Source organism: Carcharodon carcharias, chromosome 25 (genome assembly GCF_017639515.1).
Source record: "Carcharodon carcharias isolate sCarCar2 chromosome 25, sCarCar2.pri, whole genome shotgun sequence".
In the NCBI taxonomy this organism is placed as follows: domain Eukaryota; kingdom Metazoa; phylum Chordata; class Chondrichthyes; order Lamniformes; family Lamnidae; genus Carcharodon; species Carcharodon carcharias.
Window position 1 is genome coordinate 37,498,821 of NC_054491.1, and position 23,743 is coordinate 37,522,563.

Below are 23,743 nucleotides of genomic sequence, written 5' to 3' on the forward strand. Positions count from 1 at the left end.
TGTGATTTTTCTGGTACTATTTGGATGTAAAGAACCTCCACAAGTTTAGGCTGCTGAATTCATTGAGATGCAGGATCCATTCCCCCTTCCTAAGTGACAACTGAATGCTCAGTTGCTAATTACAGTCGACAGTACAAAGCAAAACAGGCAAAAAAGGAACAGAATCTTGAGCTTCTTTGTGTTCTGGTGTCTGGGCTGCTCTCAGCTTGTGGTCTGAGTTTTGAGTTGCGCGTTTTCGCCGCTCCGTGTGTTGCGGCCGCCGTTGCCGAGCCGTTTGTCCGCGGGTGGCGCGCGCTCGGCGTCCGGAGAAAAATCTGGAGAGTGAGGTAACCGGGAAAACCGGGAAAAACAGGGGAGAGACGGGGAAATATCGGGAAAAAACTGGGCAGAGACAGGGAAATATCGGGAAAAAAACAGGGCAGAGGCAGGGAGATACCGGGAAAAGACAGGGAAATACCGGGAAACAACAGGGCAGATGCAGGGAAATATCGGGAAACAACAGGGCAGAGGCAGGGAAATATCGGGAAACAACAGGGCAGAGACAGGGAAATATCGGGAAACAACAGGGCAGAGACAGGGAAATATCGGGAAACAACAGGGCAGATGCAGGGAAATATCGGGAAACAACAGGGCAGAGGCAGGGAAATATCGGGAAACAACAGGGCAGAGGCAGGGAAATATCGGGAAACAACAGGGCAGAGACAGGGAAATATCGGGAAACAACAGGGCAGAGACAGGGAAATATCGGGAAACAACAGGGCAGAGGCAGGGAAATATCGGGAAACAACAGGGCAGAGGCAGGGAAATATCGGGAAACAACAGGGCAGAGGCAGGGAAATATCGGGAAACAACAGGGCAGAGGCAGGGAAATATCGGGAAATAACAGGGCAGAGGCAGGGAAATATCGGGAAAAAAACAGGGCAGAGGCAGGGAGATATCGGGAAAAAAACTGGGCAGAGGCAGGGAGATATCGGGAAAAAAACAGGGCAGAGGCAGGGAAATATCGGGAAACAACAGGGCAGAGGCAGGGAAATATCGGGAAAAAAACAGGGCAGAGGCAGGGAGATATCGGGAAAAAAACTGGGCAGAGGCAGGGAAATATCGGGAAACAACAGGGCAGAGGCAGGGAAATATCGGGAAAAAAACAGGGCAGAGGCAGGGAGATATCGGGAAAAAAACTGGGCAGAGGCAGGGAAATATCGGGAAACAACAGGGCAGAGGCAGGGAGATATCGGGAAAAAAACAGGGCAGAGGCAGGGAGATATCGGGAAAAAAACAGGGCAGAGGCAGGGAGATACCGGGAAAAGACAGGGAAATACCGGGAAAAAACAGGGAAATATCGGGAAACAACAGGGCAGAGGCAGGGAAATATCGGGAAACAACAGGGCAGAGGCAGGGAAATATCGGGAAACAACAGGGCAGAGGCAGGGAAATATCGGGAAACAACAGGGCAGAGACAGGGAAATATCGGGAAAAAAACTGGGCAGAGGCAGGGAAATATCGGGAAACAACAGGGCAGAGGCAGGGAAATATCGGGAAAAAAACAGGGCAGAGGCAGGGAGATATCGGGAAAAAAACTGGGCAGAGGCAGGGAGATATCGGGAAAAAAACAGGGCAGAGGCAGGGAAATATCGGGAAACAACAGGGCAGAGGCAGGGAGATATCGGGAAAAAAACAGGGCAGAGGCAGGGAGATATCGGGAAAAAAACAGGGCAGAGGCAGGGAGATACCGGGAAAAGACAGGGAAATACCGGGAAAAAACAGGGAAATATCGGGAAACAACAGGGCAGAGGCAGGGAAATATCGGGAAAAAAACAGGGCAGAGGCAGGGAGATACCGGGAAAAGACAGGGAAATACCGGGAAAAAACAGGGAAATATCGGGAAACAACAGGGCAGAGGCAGGGAAATATCGGGAAACAACAAGGCAGAGGCAGGGAAATATCGGGAAAAAACAGGGCAGAGGCAGGGAAATATCGGGAAACAACAGGGCAGAGGCAGGGAAATATCGGGAAAAAACAGGGCAGAGGCAGGGAAATATTGGGAAAAAAACAGGGCAGAGGCAGGGAGATACCGGGAAAAGACAGGGAAATACCGGGAAAAGACAGGGAAATATCGGGAAACAACAGGGCAGATGCAGGGAAATATCGGGAAACAACAGGGCAGAGGCAGGGAAATATCATGAAAAGAGGGAAATATTGGGAAAAAACAGGGCAGAAACAGGGAAATACCAGGAAAAAATAGGGAAATACTGGGAAAAGATGGGTAAACCGGGAAAAGACAGGGCAGAGACAGGGAAATATCAGGAAACAAACAGGGAAATACCAGGAAAAGACAAGGAAATACTTGGGAAAAGACAGGGAAATATCAGGAAAAAAAGGGCAGAGACAGGGAAATATCGGGAAAAGCGCACGAAAGCCAGGAATAGACAGGGAAATACGGGGAAAACCTGGGAATAACCCAGGGGGTGGGTGGGGGGAAAACTGGGAATGCTCAGGGGAGATAAACTAAAATACTGGGGCGACCTGGAAAACCGAGAGGACTGGGAATACCCTGGGAGCAGGAGTGGGAATGACAAGAATATCGGGGAGACCGAGCAAACCGGGGCAAGGAGAACCAGGAAAACTTGGAATACTAGGCGGTGAAGTCTGGGAATACTTGAGAGATTGGGGATGATCGGTACGGTGGGGGGGAAATCCCAGGTGGAGTGGAATCTGGGAGGAGGAGAGACATAGGGGGTCGTGGGGGTGGTCAAGAGATTGGGAGCAGGGAGGGAGAAGGGCAGTGGGGGTAAGGAGGGAGATTTGAGAGAGAAAGGGGATAATTAGGGTGGGGCCAGGAAGGTTGGGGGTTGGGCGAGAGTTTTAGGAGAGAAGGTGGCTGTTGGATGGGATGACTGACTGAGATGGGGTGTCAGGAGAGTGGCTGTGGAGTGGGGAGGGTGATGGGGGCAGGGGTTAATGGGTCTGTCAGGAAAGTAGAGTAGGCGTGTGGAGAGTTTAGGTGACCCCTTTGGTAAACCTGGAGAAGGTGTTTCCACTTGTGGGGAAATCTAGGGGCAATAAATATCAGATACTAATATTTCCAATAGGAAATTCGGGGAGCAACTTCTTTACCCAGACAGTGGTTAGAATGTGGAGCTCACTACCCCATGAGTTGAGACGAATGATATTGATTATTTAAAGGGGAAACTGTTAAAAGAACAATCCTAAGAAGTGTCAGGCTGTGTTATTTAGAATGAGATTTAAACCCACAACCTTCTGGCTCAGGCGTGAGTGTAGACACATTATACAGTAAAAATGTTGACCAAATGGGAGATAATGTGGTTTGAGAAAAAGAGGGATTTGTACTGTCGTGAGAGGAATGAAAGCCTCAAGCTTTTTTATATGCTAAAACATAATGGCAGTTTTGTCAGCTGCAAAATTAATTAATTGCTTGATCTGTTGATTTGTAGTGTATTGTCTTGTGATGTTGTGGATTGCATTTTAAAATATGTATAGTGAGTTCTCTTGTTCTAATGATAAAATTAATGAAGAGGATGTTGTGTATTTTTTTTTCCCTGTGAAGATGGTGGACTGAGCTTAGAGGCAGGAAAGTTCAAATGTAAACAGGCTTTTAAAAATGAATTCATAAGCTTTTACCAAGATTCCTCGACGGCCTTGTGGTGGTTATGTTGTGGAGGGCTCGATGTCTGTTTTGTCTGGTGTGTGGGAAATCTGATAATCAGCTGTAGTGTCTACGATGCAGAAATAGCCCTAAGAAAATTGTTTTTACTATGCATTGAAGATCATAACCGTTATGTAAACCCTTGTCCTATCACAGATATGAATTTGGGCTTTTCCCACGGACAAAGATCAAAAACGAATTTCTTTGAAACAGCAAATTAAAGGTCCCATTACACTTTAGATTCATTTTGACCTGTCCAGGAAATCTTTTCCACTACAGATGTCCAGCTGGTTGTAGACTATGATTTTCTCTCTCTTTCTGCTGGCTGCACTCCATACCATAAAACACTTGGATGCTTTGGCAAAATTTGGCAGTGAGGGCGGGTTCCTCCGCTTGTTGCAGCGACCCAGAATGTAAGTGCTCAGGACTAGATCTGTGAGGTTGTCTGTCCTACAGTGGGAAGCATCCATTGGAGAGGAAATTGCCCATCAGCCACTAGCTAGTTGTCTAAAGTAAAAGCAGCAAAAAAAACTGCTTGCTCGGTTGGTACATCTTGTAACTGTGGTAACTCATTCGCTGTTATGGGAGTTCTCTTAGATAATCTTGGCAAATTCTGGACACGATATCACTTGAAGCTTTAGATGAACGGTAACTTTAGGTGCTGCTTTAATTGAGATTGATTAGGATTCTATCTTATTGTTTTAAAACAATAAAAATACAATGCTTTCAATTGATTATTCAGCCCTTTTATAGTAGCACCCTATAGATAAACACAGCTTCAATATCAATATTAAATGTTGGTTCCTAAGCATTTGGTTTGAAGAAGGGTGCAAACTGCAACTGTCATAGTATTTTCTTTTTGCAAGTGTTTGATTGTCTTGCTATGTAGTTCCAGCACTTTTTATTTTACTGTTAACCCACACCTTTAAGGTTCTTGGGACATCCCAAAACAATTCATAGCCAGTGAATTACTTTTGAAATGTTGCCAATGTGTAATAAAAGCAAGCATGATGGCCAGTTTACCCACCGTTAGATATGATGCATGGAAATGATGCAAATGACTAGGCCTGTTTCCAGAAGAACTTTATGAATGCTGCCAGTGAGATCTATCACTTCTGTCTCAGCAGGCTGATGGGGCTTTGGTTTAATAGCACCTTTTGTGAGTAAAACCATCTGTGATGTATTGAAATATCCACGGTCAAGTCTCTCAAGTGGGGCTTGAACCCACGACTTTCTGACTTAAACAAGAGGGCTACTACTGAGCTGAAGTTGCTCATAGCCTGCATAGAAAAAGTGCTTCATAATTATTAGCAAACTAGTAATTTGGAACTTGAAATTTGTATACATAAATCTTAATACCCGGTGGCAAATTTAGAGGATGAATGGTGTATGATATATGTTAGTGAGTTATATATGTAATGGATGATATTTGTTGATCCAATTTTTCTAATTCAATTGATGTACTCCAGGACTATTAATTGTATGCACATTTGGAATACTTATTAAAGGATTCTGTTGATTATGTTGAAAATACATTTTAAATTCACTTTTTGAACTGTACCATGTGACATTTCCTCAAGTTGAGATTTCAGTCTCATCATGTTGATGTACTGCACTCAAACCACTCGTGTATGTTCCATGAGATTAGCAGTGTAAACAGACTGCCTGAGATGGAGCAATGTTCCCTCTACGTTGCGCAGGAAACTAAAAGTTCCCATGCAGGTTGCACATAGGTTATCCCTGCAATTTACCATATGTGTGTGGCCAAGCAAAAACTAAAGGGCCCATGTGCTTAAACAAATCACTCATGCACTGGTCGGTGGGTGGGGGTATCTTGGTTAGAGAGTTGGCTTCAGTTATATAGATGTGGGAAATGGGATCCACATGTTTGCCTGTGTGGATCTTCATATAAATCAGGGCTCCTTGTGCCACAGAGACAATGTTTGATTGTAAAAGTGCAAGAACAGCATCTGGAGGTGACTCTGACATAACATGATGACCTGACAGTTGACCTTAGGATCTAGGAACAGGAGGATGCCATTCAGTCCCTCAAGCCTCTTCCACCATTCAATTAGATTATGGCTAATCTGTATCTTAACTCCATACCCCCACCTTGGTTCTGTAATCTTTAACACTCTTACCTAACAAAACTCCAACCATCTCAATTTTCAAATTGACCTAGCCCCAACAGCTATTTGGGAGCGAATTTTTCTAGATTTCCACTACCTTTTGTATGAAAACCTGCTTCCTGACCTTGCCTGTGAACAGCCTAGCTCTGATTTTAAGGTTATACCTCTTGTTCTGGTCTCTCCTGCCAGGGGAAACAGCTACTCTGTCAACCCTATCAAATCCTTTCAATTGTCTCAAGGGCTGAATTTGGATCATCTCTTAATCTTGTATACCTTAAGGAGTACAGGCCTGGTCTGTGCAATAAAAACACAAAATGCTGGAAAAACTCAGCAGGTCTGACAGCATCAGTGGAAAGAGAAACAGTTAACATTTCAAGTCTGTGTGACTCTTCTTCAGAGCTGAAGAGAGGTAGAAATGTGATGGATTTTATACTGACGAAATGGGGGTGGAGGTGGTGAAGCAAAGTAGAAGGTCAGGGATATGTGGGAGCTCTGGAGAGATTTGACAAGGATGTCATGGACACAAGACAAAGGGAGTGTTAATGGTAGTGTGAAAGACTGAAGAAGGTACTAAGAGTGGCATAAAGGTCAGGTAGCAGAATGTGTTAATAGCAGAATAAGGGTCAGCATTCTCAAAGCAACACATAAGAGCAAGTAACAAGGGGCCCTGTGGGGGAGGGGGTTGGGGGAAAAAAATGATAAAATGGAGGGCAAGGGATTATGGTCTGAAGTTGTTGAACTCAATGTTAAGTCCGGAAGGCTGTAAAGTGCCTAATTGGAAGATGAGGTGCTGTTCCTCCAGTTTGCGTTGGCCTTCACTGGAACATTTCAGCAGGCCAAGGATGGAAATGTGGACATGAAAGCAAGATGGTGAATTGAAATGACAAGCGTCAGGAAGGCCTGGTCATGCTTGTGGACTGTTCTGCAAAGCGGTCACCCAGTCTGCGTTCAGTCTCCCTAATATAGAGGAGACCGCATTGTAAGCAGCGAAATACAGGAGACCAAATTGAATGAAGTGCAAGTGAATCGCTGCTTCACCTGGAAGGCGTGTTTGGGCCTTGGACAGTCAGAAGGGAGAATGTAAAGGGGCAGGTGTTACACTTTTTGCGATTGCATGGAAAGTACTGTGGAAAGGGGATGAGATGTTGGGGTGATAGAAGAGTGGACCAGGGTGTCACGGAGGGAACGGTCCCTACGGAATGCTGACGGTGGAGGGGGGGGGTTGGTGTGAGAGGAAGCTGTGTTTGGTGGTGGCATCATGCTGCGGTTAACTGATATGGCTGAGGATGATCCTTTGAATGTGGAGGCTGGTGAAGTGAAAAGTGAGGACCAGGAGAACTTGATCATGGTTCTGGTTTTTACAACCTGTCCTTATCATTTAATCCGTTTTTGCTCCGATATCAATCTAGTGAATCTGCAGCCTTTCTAAGGCCAGTGATGTGGTGCCCAGAACTGAACACAGTAATCCAGGTATGCCATATCCATATAAGATAAAAACAAAAAATTACGGATGCTGGAAATCCAAAACAAAAACAGAACTCTGTTGAAGGGTCATTCGGACTCGAAAGGTTAACTGTGTCCCTCTACGCAGATGCTGCCAGACCTGCTAAGTTTTTCCAGATATTTTTGTTTATGCCAAATCCATAGCTTTATATAATTTCTACCTCTACCTGTTAGTATTCCAGTCCTTGAGATAATTACGTGTTGTACTGGTCCATTTAGCTTTCAGTGATTTTTCTGTACATGGGCCCCTGAATCTCTCTATTCCTCTGCAGTTCTTAATTTCTCACCATTTAGAAAACACTCTGTGTCCAAAATGGATGACTTCACACTTCCCCACAGTAAATTTCATCAGCTGCTATTTCACTCACTCACTTACATCTTCAGTTTTTCCCTTGCAACTTTCTACTCCCATAAACTAATTTTGCCATCTAACTTTAGTGTTCTCTTGGATATGTAGCTCCCTATTTAATTTGTCATTTATAAATTTACTGAAAAGCTGAGGCCTTAGTACAGATCCTTAGGGGCACCACTAGTCACATCCTTTATTCTATGTCTCCTACCTCATGACCAATTCTCTACCCATATTACTAAGTTATCTCCAATTCTATGTGCTGTCATTTTGGTTGTCTCTCTGTGGAACCTGAGTGAATGCCTTCTGGAAATTCATATCAATAAAATCCATAGACAGTCCCTCTGGTATGTCCCAAAGCACTTTATGGTCACTTCTGAAGTGTAGTCACTGTTGTAATGTAGGAAGTGTGGCATCCAATATGTGTGCAGTAATTCCCACAAACAGCAGTGTGACAATGACCAGATATCCTATTTATTACTGATGTTGGTTGGGGGATAAATATTGGTCAGGACACCAGGGAGAATTCTCCTGCTTTTCTTTGAAATAGTGCCATGAGATTTTTCCACCTGAGAGGTCAGACAGGGCTTCGGTTTAACCTCTCTTCTGAAAGATGGCTACTCAGTACTGCACTAGAATGTAGCCTAACTACAATTGAGCCACAGCTGACCTATGCTATTAGTTCCAGCTAGTGGCCTGTGAAGTGTTTTTTGCATGTGGTATAAGTCTGTTTCATCTTGTGGTTGCCAAGTTTTGTTATGCCCATTTACTGTGACTGCATTTGTCAACCAAAGATAGGAAACTGGATAAGAAACAGACTTGCTAAAGTATTGTGGAATTATTTATAGGCACTCAAATGGTACTTTATTGGAAAACACAACTATAATTGGAAAACAGTAATTATCTCCTACTGATTTTGTGTTAGTACTTTTTTTGGTTGGCTTCATCCTTTACATATTGCATTGTGATCAGCCTTCAGGCTGGTAGAATAGCCGGAAGCTGCATGTTTATTCATTGCATTTTTTTGGTTAACCATAGAAGAATGGCTTCAATTGATATGCAAGTGCATGAGATTGCAGAGTCTGATTGCTGCTGCAGAGTAATGTTGCTGTTTACCTGACTTCCTACATTTTATTGCACGTTATTGGATTCGTTACTACACTGTTTATCACAGTAAGTGAAGTAGACATCATTGCAAGTGAGTTATGAGTCCATTTCATGACTGTAATAACCAGAACAAGAGGGACAGTGTGTTTAAGTACTCTAGATACATTAGTTTACCAGATTCTGTTGAGTTTGGTGGGGGCAAGAGTCATAGAGGTCTACAGCACAGAAAAAGGCCCTTCAGCCCATCAAGTCTATGCCGGTCAAACTATTCTAATCCCATTTTCCAGTACTAGGCCCATAGCCATGTATGCCCTGGCATCGCAAGTGCAATAGTTATAAGATAACTATAAGTTAGTTACACTATCTTATATTGCCCAAAGGCAATTAAATTATTAGACAACTATTACTTGGCTGCTGTCCTGAGACTCAGCAGAAGCTTGATGTTCTTTGGAACAAGCACACTGAAATTGTTCTCTCGGTCCCCGATCTTTGTTACTGCAATGCATCTGCTATCTGAAATAGTTCCAGCACAGAAACAGGCCATTCAGCTCAACTAGTGTATGCCAATATTTAAACTCCACATGAGCCTTCTCCCACTCCTCTTTATCTAACCCCATCAACATATCCATATATACTTTTCTCCTTCATATGTTTATCTAGCCTTCTCTTAAATGCATCTATGCTACTCGCCTCAACAACTCCCTGTTATAGCAAGTTCCACATTTCACCGCTCTCTGGGTAAAGAAGTCTCTCCTGAATTCCCTATTGGATTTGTTAGTGACTTTCTTATATTTATGGCCTCCTGTTCTGGTCGCATCTGCAAATAGCAACAGCTTCTCTTTCTCTACCCTACTAAACCCTTTCATAATCTTGAACACTTTTATCAGGTTTCCCACCTCAGTCTTTTTTCTTGAGAGATATAACCTCTTGCAGTTTCTCTTGTGCTTCTAGGTCCTTTCTATAATGTAGAGATTGGAACTATTCACAGTGTTGCTGTGTGGTCTAACTAAGGTTTTATACTAATTTAACATGATTTTTCAAGTGTAATTAATTTATCAATGATAGACTCATAGACATTTACAGCACAGAAGGAGGCAATTCGGCCCATCTAGTCCACGCCAGCCAACAAAGACCTGACAACACTAATCCTATTGTCCAGCACTTGGCCCATAGCCCAAGAGACTATGGTAACACAAATGTATATCTAAATATCTCTTAAATGTTACGAGAGTTTCTGACTCAACCGCCCTTTCAGGCAGTGAGTTCCAGACTCCCATCACCCTCTGGGTGAAAAAATTTCTCCTCAATTCCCCTCTTAGCCTTCTACCTCTTACCTTAAATCTATGCCCCCGGTTATTGACCCCTCTACTAATGGAAAAAGCGCCTTCCTATCCACCCTTTCTTTGCTTCTCATATTCATATACACCTCTATCAGGTCCCCTCTCAACCTTTTTTGCTCCAAGGAAAACAACCCCAGCCTATCCAACCTTTCCTCATAGCTCAGACCCTCCAGCCCAGGCAGCATCCTGGTAAATCTCCTCTGCACCCTCTCCTCTGCAATCACATCCTTCCTATAATGTGGTGACCAAAACTGCATGCAGTACTCCAGTTGTGGTCTGACCAACGTTTTATACAGTTTCAGCATAACCTCCCTCCTTTTGTATTCTGTGCCTGGGCTAATAAAGGCAAGTATCCCTTGTGCCTTCTTAACCATCTTATCTACCTGCCCTGCTACCTTCAAGGATCTATGGATATGCGCACTAAGGTCCCTCTGATCTTCAGTACTTTCCAGGCTCCTACTATTCATAATGTAATCCCTTGCCTTGTTAGCCCTCCCCAAGTGCATTACCTCACACTTTTCCAGGTTGAATTCCATTTACCACTGCTCTTCCTGCCTGACCAGTCCATTGATATCCTCCTGCAGTTTATGGCTATCCTCCTCACTATTTACCACCTTACCAATTTTCGTGTCATCTATGAATTTCTTGATCATACCCCCTACATTTAAGCACGAATCATTTGTGTACACCACAAACAGCAAGGGCATCAGCACCGTGCCCTGCGGAACCTCGCTGGAAACAGACTCTCAGTCACATAAACATCTCCCTAACATCACCCTCTGCTTCCTGCCTCATGTCTTTATATCCGTTTTGATTCTTTTCTTCTAATGTCATGTCTACCTTGCCAGTTTGCCTGGTAAATACCAAGACAAAGTAATTTAATATTTCTGCCATTTTGTTTTAATTAATTATGAGTTTGTCATGTGTATCTATTATACTTAGGAACCCCATACTTATCCTACTTATGGCCCCTATACTTATCCTAATTTTACTTCTATTATTTGCGTCCAGGATGCTTTACTATTTTTATATTCCTTGATCTAATTTCATAATTTCTTTGTTTTCCTAATTTTGTTAACTTAATTCCTAATTTCTTTATATTCACTTTTGTCATCCTTTCCTTTTTCCGTGTACATAGTACAAGCCTTTTGCTTTAGCTTAAATTTTACCCAAATTTCTTTATTTATCAACTATGTCATTATAGGCTATATATTTGGCATTATATATTTATCTGGGGCATTCTTGATTATTATTTTAAATGTCTGCTACTGCTAGCCTATTTGTCAATTAATTTTCCCAATTGATTTATCCCTGGTTCAATTCTCATCAACTTTTCTAATTTATAACTTTGCATTTCGTCTTACTGCAGAGCAGCACAGAGTCACATGTAGGCCAGACCAGGTAAGGATGGCAGCTTTCCTTCCCTACAGGGCATTAGTGAATCAGATGGGTTTTTATGACAATCAATGATAGTTTCAGTTCTGGAATTACTAATTGAATTTAAATTCCATATCATGGTGGGATTTGAACCCGTGACTCAGAGCATTAGTTTGGGTCCAGTGACATTGCCACTATGCCTTCAACTCCCCATAAAGATTGTTATACACAGTTTTGCTTTTTCCCTCAGAAATCAGCTTCCACATTTAAATCAAACATAAACATTTTATTTTGGGTTGCGTTCAGTAACGTGCACGTTCCAGGTTTTAAATGGTTCTCCTTTTCCTCCTACAGAAAGACAGAGAATGCTGCCTGTAACCTGTTTTAATGGTCTTTTGGTGCTCCTGCAGATATATTTGCATTTGACACCACTCCAGAGTTCTCTAATTGTGACCAGTAAAGATGTGTTCAACCCTGGTTTAATTTGCTGATGAAAAGCTGCTAACAGAAATTTCTAGTTTCACAATGATAAAAGATTCAAATCACAGAATTTTTACAGCGCAGAAGGAGGCCATTCAGCCCATCATGTCTGTGCCTGCTCTCCGAATGAGTAATACACCTAATGCCATCCCCGCCCCCCCCTTTCTCCTTGTAACTCCTTGTAACTCCTTTTCAAATAACAACTCAGTTTCATCTTGAGCGCCTCAATTGGATCTGCCTCTGCCACACTCTCAGTGCATTCCAGATTTCACACTTGCTGTGTGAAAAAGTTTCACTTCATGTTGCCATTACCTCAGTTGCCAATTACCTTTAAATCATTAAGCTCTGAAGGAGAGTCATATGGACTCAAAACGTTAACTCTAACGTTTCTCTCTCCACAGATGCTGCCAGACCTGCTGAGTTTTTCCAGCATTTTCTGTTTTTATTACCTTAAATCAGTGCCCTTTCATTCTTGATCCTTCTGCCAATGTGAACAGTTTCTCCTCATCTACCCTGTCCAGCCCCTGTCTACTCTGACTGAAAGTGTTTCACAGCAAATTAAGTACTTTTTGAAGTGTAATCCTGTTGTATTAGAAAAAATCCTGATGGCCAATTTGTGCACAGGAAAATTGTACTGCCGCAGGGCCTGGTCATATGCTGGCTTGTGAGCAAGGGGATCTGAATGTGTAACCTTCCCACTTGAGCAGCGGCAGTGCTACCCACCGCTTGGGACTTCAGACACCTTCAAGCAAACAACACCAGCTTGCTCATTCTGTGGGCCCTGCAAGCAGGATTCACCCTGCATACCACCCCACTGGATAGTGACTCACAGTGGAGGGCAGTCTGTACACTGAGCAAATGCACTGGCAGTAGTGTCTTACATTTCTTCCACAACAAACTAAATAGAGAAAGGAAACTGAACATGTTTGTCACCAGTAGTAGTGTCAAGCGCTGCCAGGTACTGAGAGTAATACACAGTAAAACCTTCTCTGCACTGCCCTGTCAAGCATTCCATCTCAGGTTTGGCATGGGTTAAATGCCCTGTGAAGATCTTTCTGTTGTGTCCAAATGCCTTTAGAGAAAACCACTCTGCAATATCGGTATGAATGATAGCCTACCTGTTGATTCTGTGATTGCTGCAAATACACTTCAAAAATACTTCTTTGGCTGTAAAATGCATTAGGATATGTTGTGGTTATGGTAAATTCAGGCCCTTATTTGATACCTTTTTCTCTTCTCCTTCCCAAGAGAAAAACAAAACCTGTGCAAAGTCTTGTAATAAAGACAGTGCCCCTTTAATTTCTACCCATTGTCATGTAAGTGGGGTGGTTATAAAAATTGTTGCAATTGGATATGCATTGTTCCATGAGTAAAACTTTCCATTGTCCTAGTTGATTAACTTGAACTAACCGCTTTATGGAAGGATAAGCACGAATGTTATTTGCGAGTTGATGAGTCTGCCTTGTTTTACAGCCTTGTTTAAAGCTGAAAGCTGATTTAGGCTTTTTTGATAATTTCTGATTAGAATTTTCCAGCTGTAGTTTTATTTGGACATGCATAATTTTTTTCTGTATCAAAGACAAACAAAATGTTTGTTTATGCAGCCTAAGCAAAGTGTAATTTGGTTAATACGTGGTATAACCACTATCTCACTAAATATTGACTTAGGAAAATATCAAAGCTTCTTGCTTTGCTCCTGTATTGTATGAAAAGTTCTTTATTTTTGTACTGCTGGTATTTTTGTGTTATCCACCTCTCTCTTTCCCACCTTCATGTTATTTTCTCCATGAGCCACATGCTGAATGCAGCCAAGAGAGTGGGTAGGTGACCTGTGCCAAAGCGACTGCCAGTGCAGCTCTGAGCTGGCCAATCAGAGGCAATCATCAGCCAACTGGTGAGAGGTTCTTTCTCTATTTTCTTTTTGTTGACCACATACTGAAACTAGAAACTTGACTTGTGATGGAATTCTGTGTTCAAACAGGTTCATGGCAAAGTGCAGCATACTCGAACACTCAGGACACAAAAAGGGGTTGGAACCAATATAAAAGCTGTTCTGCTTTGATCTTGAGTTTACTGTTAAAACCAAAGCCATGTTTTTTTTTAAAGTTAATGGCCTTAAACAAGGAAATGTACTTAATATGACAAAGCTTTGTTTCCCTCATGTTTTAAACTCCTCAATGAGATCGACCATGCAACACGAACTCCTACCAGGTTAAAGAAAGAGCTTTCCTTTATATAGCGCCCCTTGGGATGTTTCAAAGCACATTACAGCGAATTAAGGACTTTTGAAGTGTAGTCACTGGTGTAATAGAAGAAGCTTGGCAGCCAATTTGTGCACAGCAAGTACCCACAAACAACAATGAGATGTATGAATAGATAATCTCTTTAATGAAGTTGGTTGAGAGATAAATATTGGTCAGGGCAAAGGAGAACTCCCCAACTCTTTAAAATCGTGGCATGGGATCGTTTGCATCCACCTATGAGGGTAGACAGAGTTTTAGTTTAACATCTCATCTGAATGATGGCAGCCTTGATTTTATCCTCATGCCCCTGGAGTGGGCCTTAAAGCACAACATTCTGACTCAGTATTATCAACTGAGCCTTGACTGATATGGTTATCCATTATTCTTTATGGAAGTTACTTTCTCTCTTTTCTGTTTTTCCCCCCATCACACACTTTTTTTGGCTGAGAGTCCAGGTGGCTGTTTCCAATTCTCAGCTATTGCTTACCTGAATCTGGTTGTTGGGAAGGTGTGTAAGAGACGAAAAGTGATGACTGCCTTTCCTCCTGCCCCTTCATTAGGGAACTGCCTGGTCTGCAATCTCATGTCTCACATCTACGTGTTGAGGGAATCACTGCAAGAAGGTCATCTTCTGTATCTTCTTGTCATAGTGAAATAGAAATTGTTGTTTTTCTGTTTTAATAATGTACTGTCAGAAAGCCTTTAACCCTTTAATATTTTAAGCAGCTTTGCTGTTATGCTATTTCGCAGTTTCTTTTTACACAATCTTAGGTATTTTGCACTCGAAAGACTGTTTGGTCAGTCAGGTTTATCTTTTGGACAAGTAGCCAGGGATGCATCTCTGTGACAAGCTCGTGCACTTAAATATGATTTTGCTTATGTCTCAGAAATTTTGCAATGAGTCAGCAAAGCAGTAGCTGGAGACATGATAGTTCCAAAATTCAGCCTGTGGCATTTTAGAAGGACTGATGGAAATGTTTATTGGCGCAAGTTAAATGTATTGACTTTGAGAAGTTTCAGCATCATTCCTTATTTTTGAAACATTATCTAACTCCCTAACTTTACAGTTTCTCTATGTCCCAGAAGCTGGATGGCATCTCAACAGAGGCAAGGTTCGAATGCAAAGGATGGAGCGCCATCAGCCAAAAAATGCAGGTAGGGTATTCACTTTGTAATGACGTCCAACTGATGCAATTATTATCTTGTGTTTCCAAGTGACTCTACAAGCAGCCTGTTTCGAGGTTTAAAAAAAAATGTATTGTTTGATGTAAGAAACTAATGGTGAATCCAGATATCTAAAATTATAAACAGAAATTGTATAGTTAGTAGAGCACTATCTAAAAGCAAAAAAATACATTAATGTAGGGTGTAACCCACCAACAGAGCTTTTTATGTCTTTGAAAGATTAACATTTGGGCACATCCATGGGCCTTTTTTTTAACAAACTAGCTTTTTGCATTGCACTCCTGTGTTTCTTTTGATCTCTGCTTCTGTGCAGGGTCATGCACAGAAGGATAATCTAAATCAGCTCCCTCAGATGGATCTGCAGGAAAATTTCTATTGTTACAGTAAAGTCCTGCCATTCGCAAATGCATTTACCTGCCCAAAAGTCCTCGCACACATGATCGCTCGTTGCAGCCCCAAATCTTCACTAGCATGGACAAGATGGGCCGAATGGCCTCCTGTGTTGTAACTTTTCTATGGTTCTACGGTTCTTTGTCTGTCCGCGATTTAAACATTAAAGGTTTGTACCTGAACATATACTGGTCCTGAAATAAAGAAAAACTGGCACTTTGAAGATAGAAAAACCAAGGTTTATGTGGGGTATTTCCCCCAGTAGGAAGTGAGCACTGCACATGCTCATCTGTAACTGTACTGGGTTGCTGTGATTTACTGGATACTGTTGTTCCTGACCAGTATTTTACTGTACAGGTACAGTACAACACTTTACTAAACATGAGTGAGTCAGAGCCAAGCAAAATATGTCCCAGGAAAGTGATCACACTTGCAGAAAAAGTCACAATCTTAGACTGAAAAATGGTACATGTGCTACCATGTTGGCCAGGGAATACAGTGTCAATGAATCAATAATTGGGTACGCTAGACAGTCTGAAGAAAAAATAAGGGTCAGTGTTAGTGTTTTTGATTGCTGTACTGCCAAGATAACTTTTGTGAGCAGGAGAGATCCACACTTAGAGGAAATGGAGAAATTACTAAACATGTGGATAGAGGGGCAGCATCAAAGGAGGACCCGAGTTAATGATCCAGTCATTCGAAATGAGGCACTTGAATTGTTCCAGTGCATTAAAAAGTAGTAAAGAGGGTTGTGCTGGTGTCACTGGTGATAATAGTGGTGATGAAGGTGGCGCAGGAGGTGCCTCTCCTTTGCCTTCCAGAGGATTCTCAGCCAGTACAAGATGGTTTTAATTGCTTTAAAAAGCATTTTGGGCTGCATAATGTGAAGTTGGTGGGGGAGGCTGCATCAGCTGACCATGCAGCGGTAGGAGAGTTTCCCAAGGTGTTGCAGGACTACACTGAGGAGAGAGGCTACCAGGCAGAGCAGGTCTTTAACGTAGATGAAACTGGCCTGTTCTGGAAGAAGGTCCCAAATAGGACTTGCATATCCAAAGAAGAAAGGACAGCTCCTGGGTTTAAAGCAGCAAAGGACAGATTGACACTTCTGCTATGTGCCAACGTGGTTGGTTTTAATTGTAAACCAATGCTGGTTTATAGATCAGAAAACCTTTGAGCTTTTAAAGGGAAAATTAAATCTCATCTGTCAGTCTCTTAGAAGGCTAACAGCAATGCCTGGGTTACAGCAGTGGTATTTGAAGACTGGTTTGAGAATTGCTTTCTGCCAGAGGGTAGGGCTTATTTGAGGGAAAAGAATCTGTCTTTCAAAGTCTCACTTATCCTCGATTATGTACCTGGACATCCACACTCTTTTGTAGAGAATCATCCAGATGTTGACATTTTGTTTTTACCCCCAAATACAACCCCACTTATTCAGCCAGTGGACCAGGGGGGTCATTGTGTCCTTGAAGGCTCACTACACCCGGAGAAGTTTCAGCCACATCCTTCATCTTCAGGAAGCAGACCCTTCAACCACAGTCCATGATTGCTGGAATCAGTGCAATATCCTTATAGCAATAGGCATAATTAAGGACTCATGGGATGAAGTTAGAGCTTCAGCCGTAAATGCCCACTGGAAAAAAGTTTGGCCTGAAGCTGTAAATGATTTCACAGGGTTCCCCAATGAGGATGCTAAAGTGTCCAGGATTGTTGAGTTGGCAAAATAAGTTGGTAAGGAGGGATTTGAAGACCTGGCCATGGATGAAGTGGATGAGTTGCCTCAGTCTCATCAAGAGGAACTCTCTACAGAAGAATTGGTTGAACTGATGAAATTAAATGAAAGTAAACAGGAGCCTAAGGAGGCTCGTTTCATAATCAAAATGATGGCAGATTTCATAAGATTAGTTGAAGATCTGAAAAACAGTTGACAGACCATGGATACAAACATGGAAAGAAGCATTGCCTTTTGTAGAGTGATTGGCACTGCTATTGCTCCTTACCAAGAACTTAAAATTGGCAAGCAAAAGGCCGAGCAGTCAAGATTAACATTGTTCTTTTTATCCACATCAACATCTACATCAGCCACTTCACCCCCTCCTTCCACTCTTTCCACTCTCAAATAAAGTACTGTACAGTAATTTGTACTGCATAAGTGTGGCAAATTTTACATTGTTCTTGTTTTCTTGCTTTGTTAAACAATTTCTCCTGTAAAATTGTCTTTAATTTATTCAAACCATAGTTTTTTTTTGCCTCTGTTCCTTTATAAAAAAAAAAGTCAAATTTTGGGATGACTGGGACCTTTCTAATTCAATCCCATTATAAAGTATGTTCACTGTTCGTGATTTTGCCCTTTGCGAGAATTCACGGGAACATAACCCCCACGCATGGTGGGACTTTACAATATTTTACTTTTGAGTTTGAAAAGGAAGCATTTACTCACTACTCCTGCCCTCCGCACACCCCCCCAACAACTCCCGCCAACAAGTCTACTACACCTGATTCAAATAAATGGAGTCTAAATGGCTAGAGCTAAATAACGTGTGGTAAAGTTGAATATGTGGTCTAGAAATTTATATGGGTACCTTAGAGATTAGGAGAAATTTTTCTTTATCATCTTGGATGTTTTTAGCTATGGTTTATTGCTTCCCTCAGGAAATGAATGGGTTGAGTAGAGTCCATGGTAGGGACTATTGCATATGAGTTATAGAGGGAGCAGGTTTCGTTGTCTGATTTGCTCATCTCTATGGTTGTATGTGATCTCTGGGAATTGGTTTTCACCTATACCTTCCAAGTATTGGTTTTCCTCCCCTCTGTCACACACATTCAGATATTAAACTCCAAATGAAAATGAATTGGAGCTCCCATCTCCAAACAAAATACTGAATTTTAAGAATCTTAAAACAACTCCAAAATATCCAGATGGTAGGAAATTATCTCTCCGTTACAATGTATTTCTGCCTTGACCAACTGGATGTCTAGGGGATGTCGAAGTGCCAGTTTTCTGCAGTGCAAAGGGCATAACATGGCTTTTGTTTCCATGGTTTCTCCTGTAAGTTGCCAATTTTGGATGTGAGGCGCTTATGTGCTTCACAGGATTGGAGGGAAAATCTCAAGTCGAGAGTATGTCACTGGGTTAGTCAAAGTAAAATTTCCCAAGACCAATATTAGGTCTTGGAAAGGAGGTGCTAAGTAAACTAATTGATACTCTTGTGAGTAAAAACAAAAACAGAATTACCTGGAAAAACTCAGCAGGTCTGGCAGCATCGGCGGAGAAGAAAAGAGTTGACGTTTCGAGTCCTCATGACCCTTCGACAGAACTTGAGTTCGAGTCCAAGAAAGAGTTGAAATATAAGCTGGTTTAAGGTGTGTGTGTGGGGGGCGGAGAGATAGAGAGAGAGAGAGAGGTGGGGGTGTGGTTGTAGGGACAAACAAGCAGTGAAAGAAGCAGATCATCAAAAGATGTCAATGACAATAGTACAATAGAACACATAGGTGTTAAAGTTAAAGTTGGTGATATTATCTAAACGAATGTGCTAATTAAGAATGGATGGTAGGGCACTCAAGGTATAGCTCTAGTGGGGTTTTTTTTTATTTTTTTTTATACAATGGAAATAGGTGGGAAAAAGAAAATCTTTATAATTTATTGGAAAAAAAAGGAAGGGGGAAACAGAAAGGGGGTGGGGATGGGGGAGGGAGCTCATGACCTAAAGTTGTTGAATTCAATATTCAGTCCGGAAGGCTGTAAAGTCCCTAGTCGGAAGATGAGGTGTTGTTCCTCCAGTTTGCGTTGGGCTTCACTGGAACAATGCAGCAAGCCAAGGACAGACATGTGGGCAAGAGAGCAGGGTGGAGTGTTAAAATGGCAAGCGACAGGGAGGGTAAAAAAAAACAAACCCCATTAGAGCTATACCTTGAGTGCCCTACCATCCATTCTTAATTAGCACATTCGTTTAGATAATATCACCAACTTTAACTTTAACACCTATGTGTTCTATTGTACTATTGTCATTGACATCTTTTGATGATCTGGTTCTATCACTGCTTGTTTGTCCCTACAACCACACCCCCACCTCTCTCTCTCTCTCTCTCTCTCTCTCTCTATCTCTCCGCCCCCCACATACACACCTTAAACCAGCTTATATTTCAACTCTTTCTTGGACTCAAACTCAAGTTCTGCTGAAGGGTCATGAGGACTCGAAACGTCAACTCTTTTCTTCTCCGCCGATGCTGCCAGACCTGCTGAGTTTTTCCAGGTAATTCTGTTTTTGTTTTGGATTTCCAGCATCCGCAGTTTTTTTGTTTTTATCTCTTGTGAGTAATGTCAACCATAGCATACAATAAACTAACCCAGAAATATGAGCATAGCGAGGCACAGTGATATGTCAGCATGGATCAGTGGAGTGTAATTCCTACAAGATGTAGGAGTTTTGAGCACCAGGTTGAGTTGACTCAAGCAAACATTATCTGTAGGAAGTGATAGGAGCTCAAATGATAGAGCTCCAAACCAAAGTTGAGGAGGAGGTGATGGCAGACTAATGTATCGTGGAGGAAGGGCTGAAGGAAGGGCTGATTTTGAGTGGAAGGGTTGTAACATTGATGAGACAGTGGTTGGGAGAGAAAAGCTAAAAAACAAAGATGTTGAAATTATTTGAACTATTTGTTCACATGAACAGTAGACCCTGACAGACTGGTTGGAAAAGTGACATGATTCTGTGTCATGCTTTTATAAATAGCTACTGTTTCGATTGTGAACACTGTGCCTTACAACAGTGTTAATAGAGGCTGTGGTTTTGATTTTCTATACACACACTGCAACAATCAATGTAACAATTGGGCACTGAACACAAAGCTGGGCCTAAAGCCTCAGGTTTGTAAGGAGAATAACTCCGTAATTGGAACACAAAACAGGCCTAACAGGTTTATGAGTTGGCTGCAACTAATTGCCATTGTTTAGTATTTCTGAATCTTTTGTATGTTGCAAAATATAATCACATTGCAGTTAAAAACACTGGTTTGAGGATGTAGATATTGGAACCAAATTTTCCTTGGATTTTTAAAAATGAATTGGCAGCAAGATGTATATTTTTGAAGAAAAAACAAATTGTTGTAAATTGTTTATGTGAGGTAAGGATGTCTGTGTGGGACTTAATTTAAGTGTCACAGTATTCCATTTATTTTTCATTTGCGACTTCATGATTTTCCCTTCACAACCAAACTCCCATTTTTCAGACAACAGGTGCTGGTAATAATTCGGCTGTATTTATACCTCTTCTGGACCCATCTTTCGTTTCCTGTGCCATTACTACTCCATTTTGTCCTGTGCTATGATCTCTTCTATCATTTGATCTCTTTTATCATTTAATCACTCCTACCTTCGACCCAATCGGAGTTTCCCTGGCTCTGCCCTTGCTTATAAATTTGTAAACCTCTAACTTCTTCCAGTTTTGATGAAAGGTCAACGAACTGAAACATTAACTGTTTTTCTCTCTTGCATTTGTGCAACCTGACTTACTGATTGTTTCCAGCAATTTCTGTTTTTATCTTCAACATCCATAGTATTTTTCTTTTGTTCCATTTAGCTGTTCTGTTGAATGTAACAGACTTTATATCAGAATTCATTTAAGTTCTGTTTATTATCAGTAAAATTTAAAATGTTTACAATCATGAAAGAAATGTAACAACAGAAATCTATCCACCAGGAAGCTTTTGCCCAGTTTGAAGACGAAGAAACCCCAGGACTTGGTGTTGGTGATTGGAACCGGTGTGAGCGCTGCTGTAGCACCACAGGTCCCCGCACTCAAATCCTGGAAAGGACTCATTCAGGCTTTGCTAGATGCTGCTAATGACTTTGACCTCCTTGAGGAGGAGGAGAACAAAAGATTCCAAAAATCCCTCCATGAAGATAAGAATCTTGTGCATGTGGCACATGACTTGATACAGAAACTTTCACCAGTAAGTGAATTTTTAGTAGCCTGTAATTAGCAATTTTGGTAAAGAATGACCCAGCGCAGTGTGACAACTGTCATGGGTCATAGATCAGTAATTTCAAATTACCTGAAATCCGGCTTTTATTGTTTTTGGCTGTAGACTAATTATATCAATATTTCTGTGCAGCCAATCCCAGTTGGAAGAGTGTATTACAATGTGCTTTTATAGTTATAGGAGTGAAGTGCTGAAACACCCTGTATATCTGGCTCCATGAACACATTTGTGCTTTAGCTCACCCACTAAAAATCAGCCATTCAGAACCAGTGCCATTGTGCTTCGAATTGTTGTTAATATAGGTTTAGCATCCACATGATCTGTCCCTAGTACAGACCTGCTCCAGTACTGTTGGTTATTGTACAGCAACCATAATTGGCAGTGGCTCTAATCTCTTTGTCTCATTACCAACACTGACATGGATCTGTTTCACATTCCAGTCCGCTGCTTTACTGTTATTGGTTGCACACTGTTATCTTTCCATTCGTTATCTTTTCCATATTTAAGTACTGTTGCTAATGATTTCATTTGTGGCCCATTTTCCCTTGCCCTTTAGTACTAGGCAAACTTATTATTCTGTGTCTCTGGGCCTTCATCCACATCGAGCTGTGACTCAGCACTGCACCTTCCTCTTGCTCTTCAATATTGGGAAGCAAAAAGTACCTGAATGGAGTATTATAAACCATCTATGCCATCTTGTAGCGAAGTGCCTTCTCTGCACTTAGCACCTGCACAGAGTGGCACATGGAATCAAGGGCTGACCATATACGAACTTATGAATTAGGAGCAGGAGTAGGCCACTCGGCCCCTCGAGCCTGCTCCGCCATTCAATAAGATCATGGCTGATCTGATTGTAACCTCCTGCCTCCCTTCAATAACCTTTCATCCCCTTACTTATCAAGAATTTACCTATCTCTGCTTTAAAAATATTCAAAGACTCTGCTTCTGCTGGAGGAAGAGAGTTCCATAGACTCATGAGCCTCAGAGAAAAAATTGCTCCTCATCTCTGTCTTAAATGAGCGACCCCTTATTTTTAAACAGTGACCCCTAGTTCTAGACGTATGGTGAATCATATGACTCATTGCCTGTGGTTTAATGGGTTGGGGCATCACTAGGTCTGGCCTTCACGCAAGACTTATTATGATTCTGGCATCGGCAACTACTCCAGTAAAAGGATTACCAAATCTCGCATGACTAAGAAGTCATTTATTTGGGGTTGATGGGTTTTTCCTAACAAATAAATTTAATCTGATCCAGGATCATTTGCGACCAGTTTTCACACAGGTGTTCAAATGACAGGTGGTCCCTTAAACATCCAGATATTTGTATTTATTATATACTCAGTAACACACCCATGTATATTTTTGTTTATAAATTGAAAAATATATATTTTTCTTGCCTCTATTTAGCACCATTCTCATTTGTACTTTTTGGTGTAATTTTCTTTGTCTGACTCAGCAAGGACCAATCACCTTCCAAGTACATTCCTGACTATTACTGTCTAATTGTTTCTGCATTTCTCAGCAATCTGCTTACACATTTGCTCTTCTTTCCCTCTGACTGTTTGACGGTCTATAGTATACTCCCAGCAATGTGATTTGCCCTTTTTTTTTTGTTCCTCAGTTCAATTCCCAATGTCCTTATTTGATGATTCTTCTAGCATATCATTCTTCCTCACAGCTGTGATTGTTTCTTTAACCAATTTTGCAACCATCCATTCTTTTTTTTTCTCTGCCCCTCTAACCCATCTGAAAACCTTGTAGCCAGGAATGTTGCTGCCAGTGCTGCTCTTTAAACTATCTTGCAGTGAAAGCTATGACATCATACTTCCAAGTATATCTGTGCCGTCAGCTTATTTCCCTTACTCACTAAACCCCTTGAATTTAACTATATACCACTAATTACTGAATGATTCCTTTGTCTATTTTCTAGTCTTTGCTTCGTCTGCTTTCCATTCTTGCTTGCTAATTTCCTGCCTTCCATTTCTTCACTTCTTT

At 41.7% G+C, this 23,743-nt stretch overlaps 1 protein-coding gene across 8 annotated transcripts in view; it reads left to right on the plus strand.

Moving 5' to 3' along the window:
• Positions 1–255: 255 nt before the first annotated feature.
• fam118b (family with sequence similarity 118 member B) overlaps positions 256–23,743 on the plus strand; it is a 40,446-nt gene continuing 16,958 nt past the window's right edge. For 3 of the 8 annotated variants that reach the window (XR_005941397.1, XM_041174550.1, XM_041174557.1), the window contains exons 1-3: positions 256–326; positions 15,260–15,347; positions 21,464–21,716. Coding sequence is in view for 7 of the 8 variants with exons in the window: in XM_041174550.1 (XP_041030484.1) it covers positions 15,283–15,347; positions 21,464–21,716 (318 nt within the window). In the remaining variant the exon portion in view is untranslated. Of the gene's footprint in view, positions 327–7,250; positions 7,264–8,800; positions 8,819–13,596; positions 13,844–15,259; positions 15,348–21,463; positions 21,717–23,743 lie in introns of those variants that run through there. The other 5 variants (XM_041174554.1, XM_041174553.1, XM_041174556.1 and 2 more) reach the window with 5 other exon arrangements.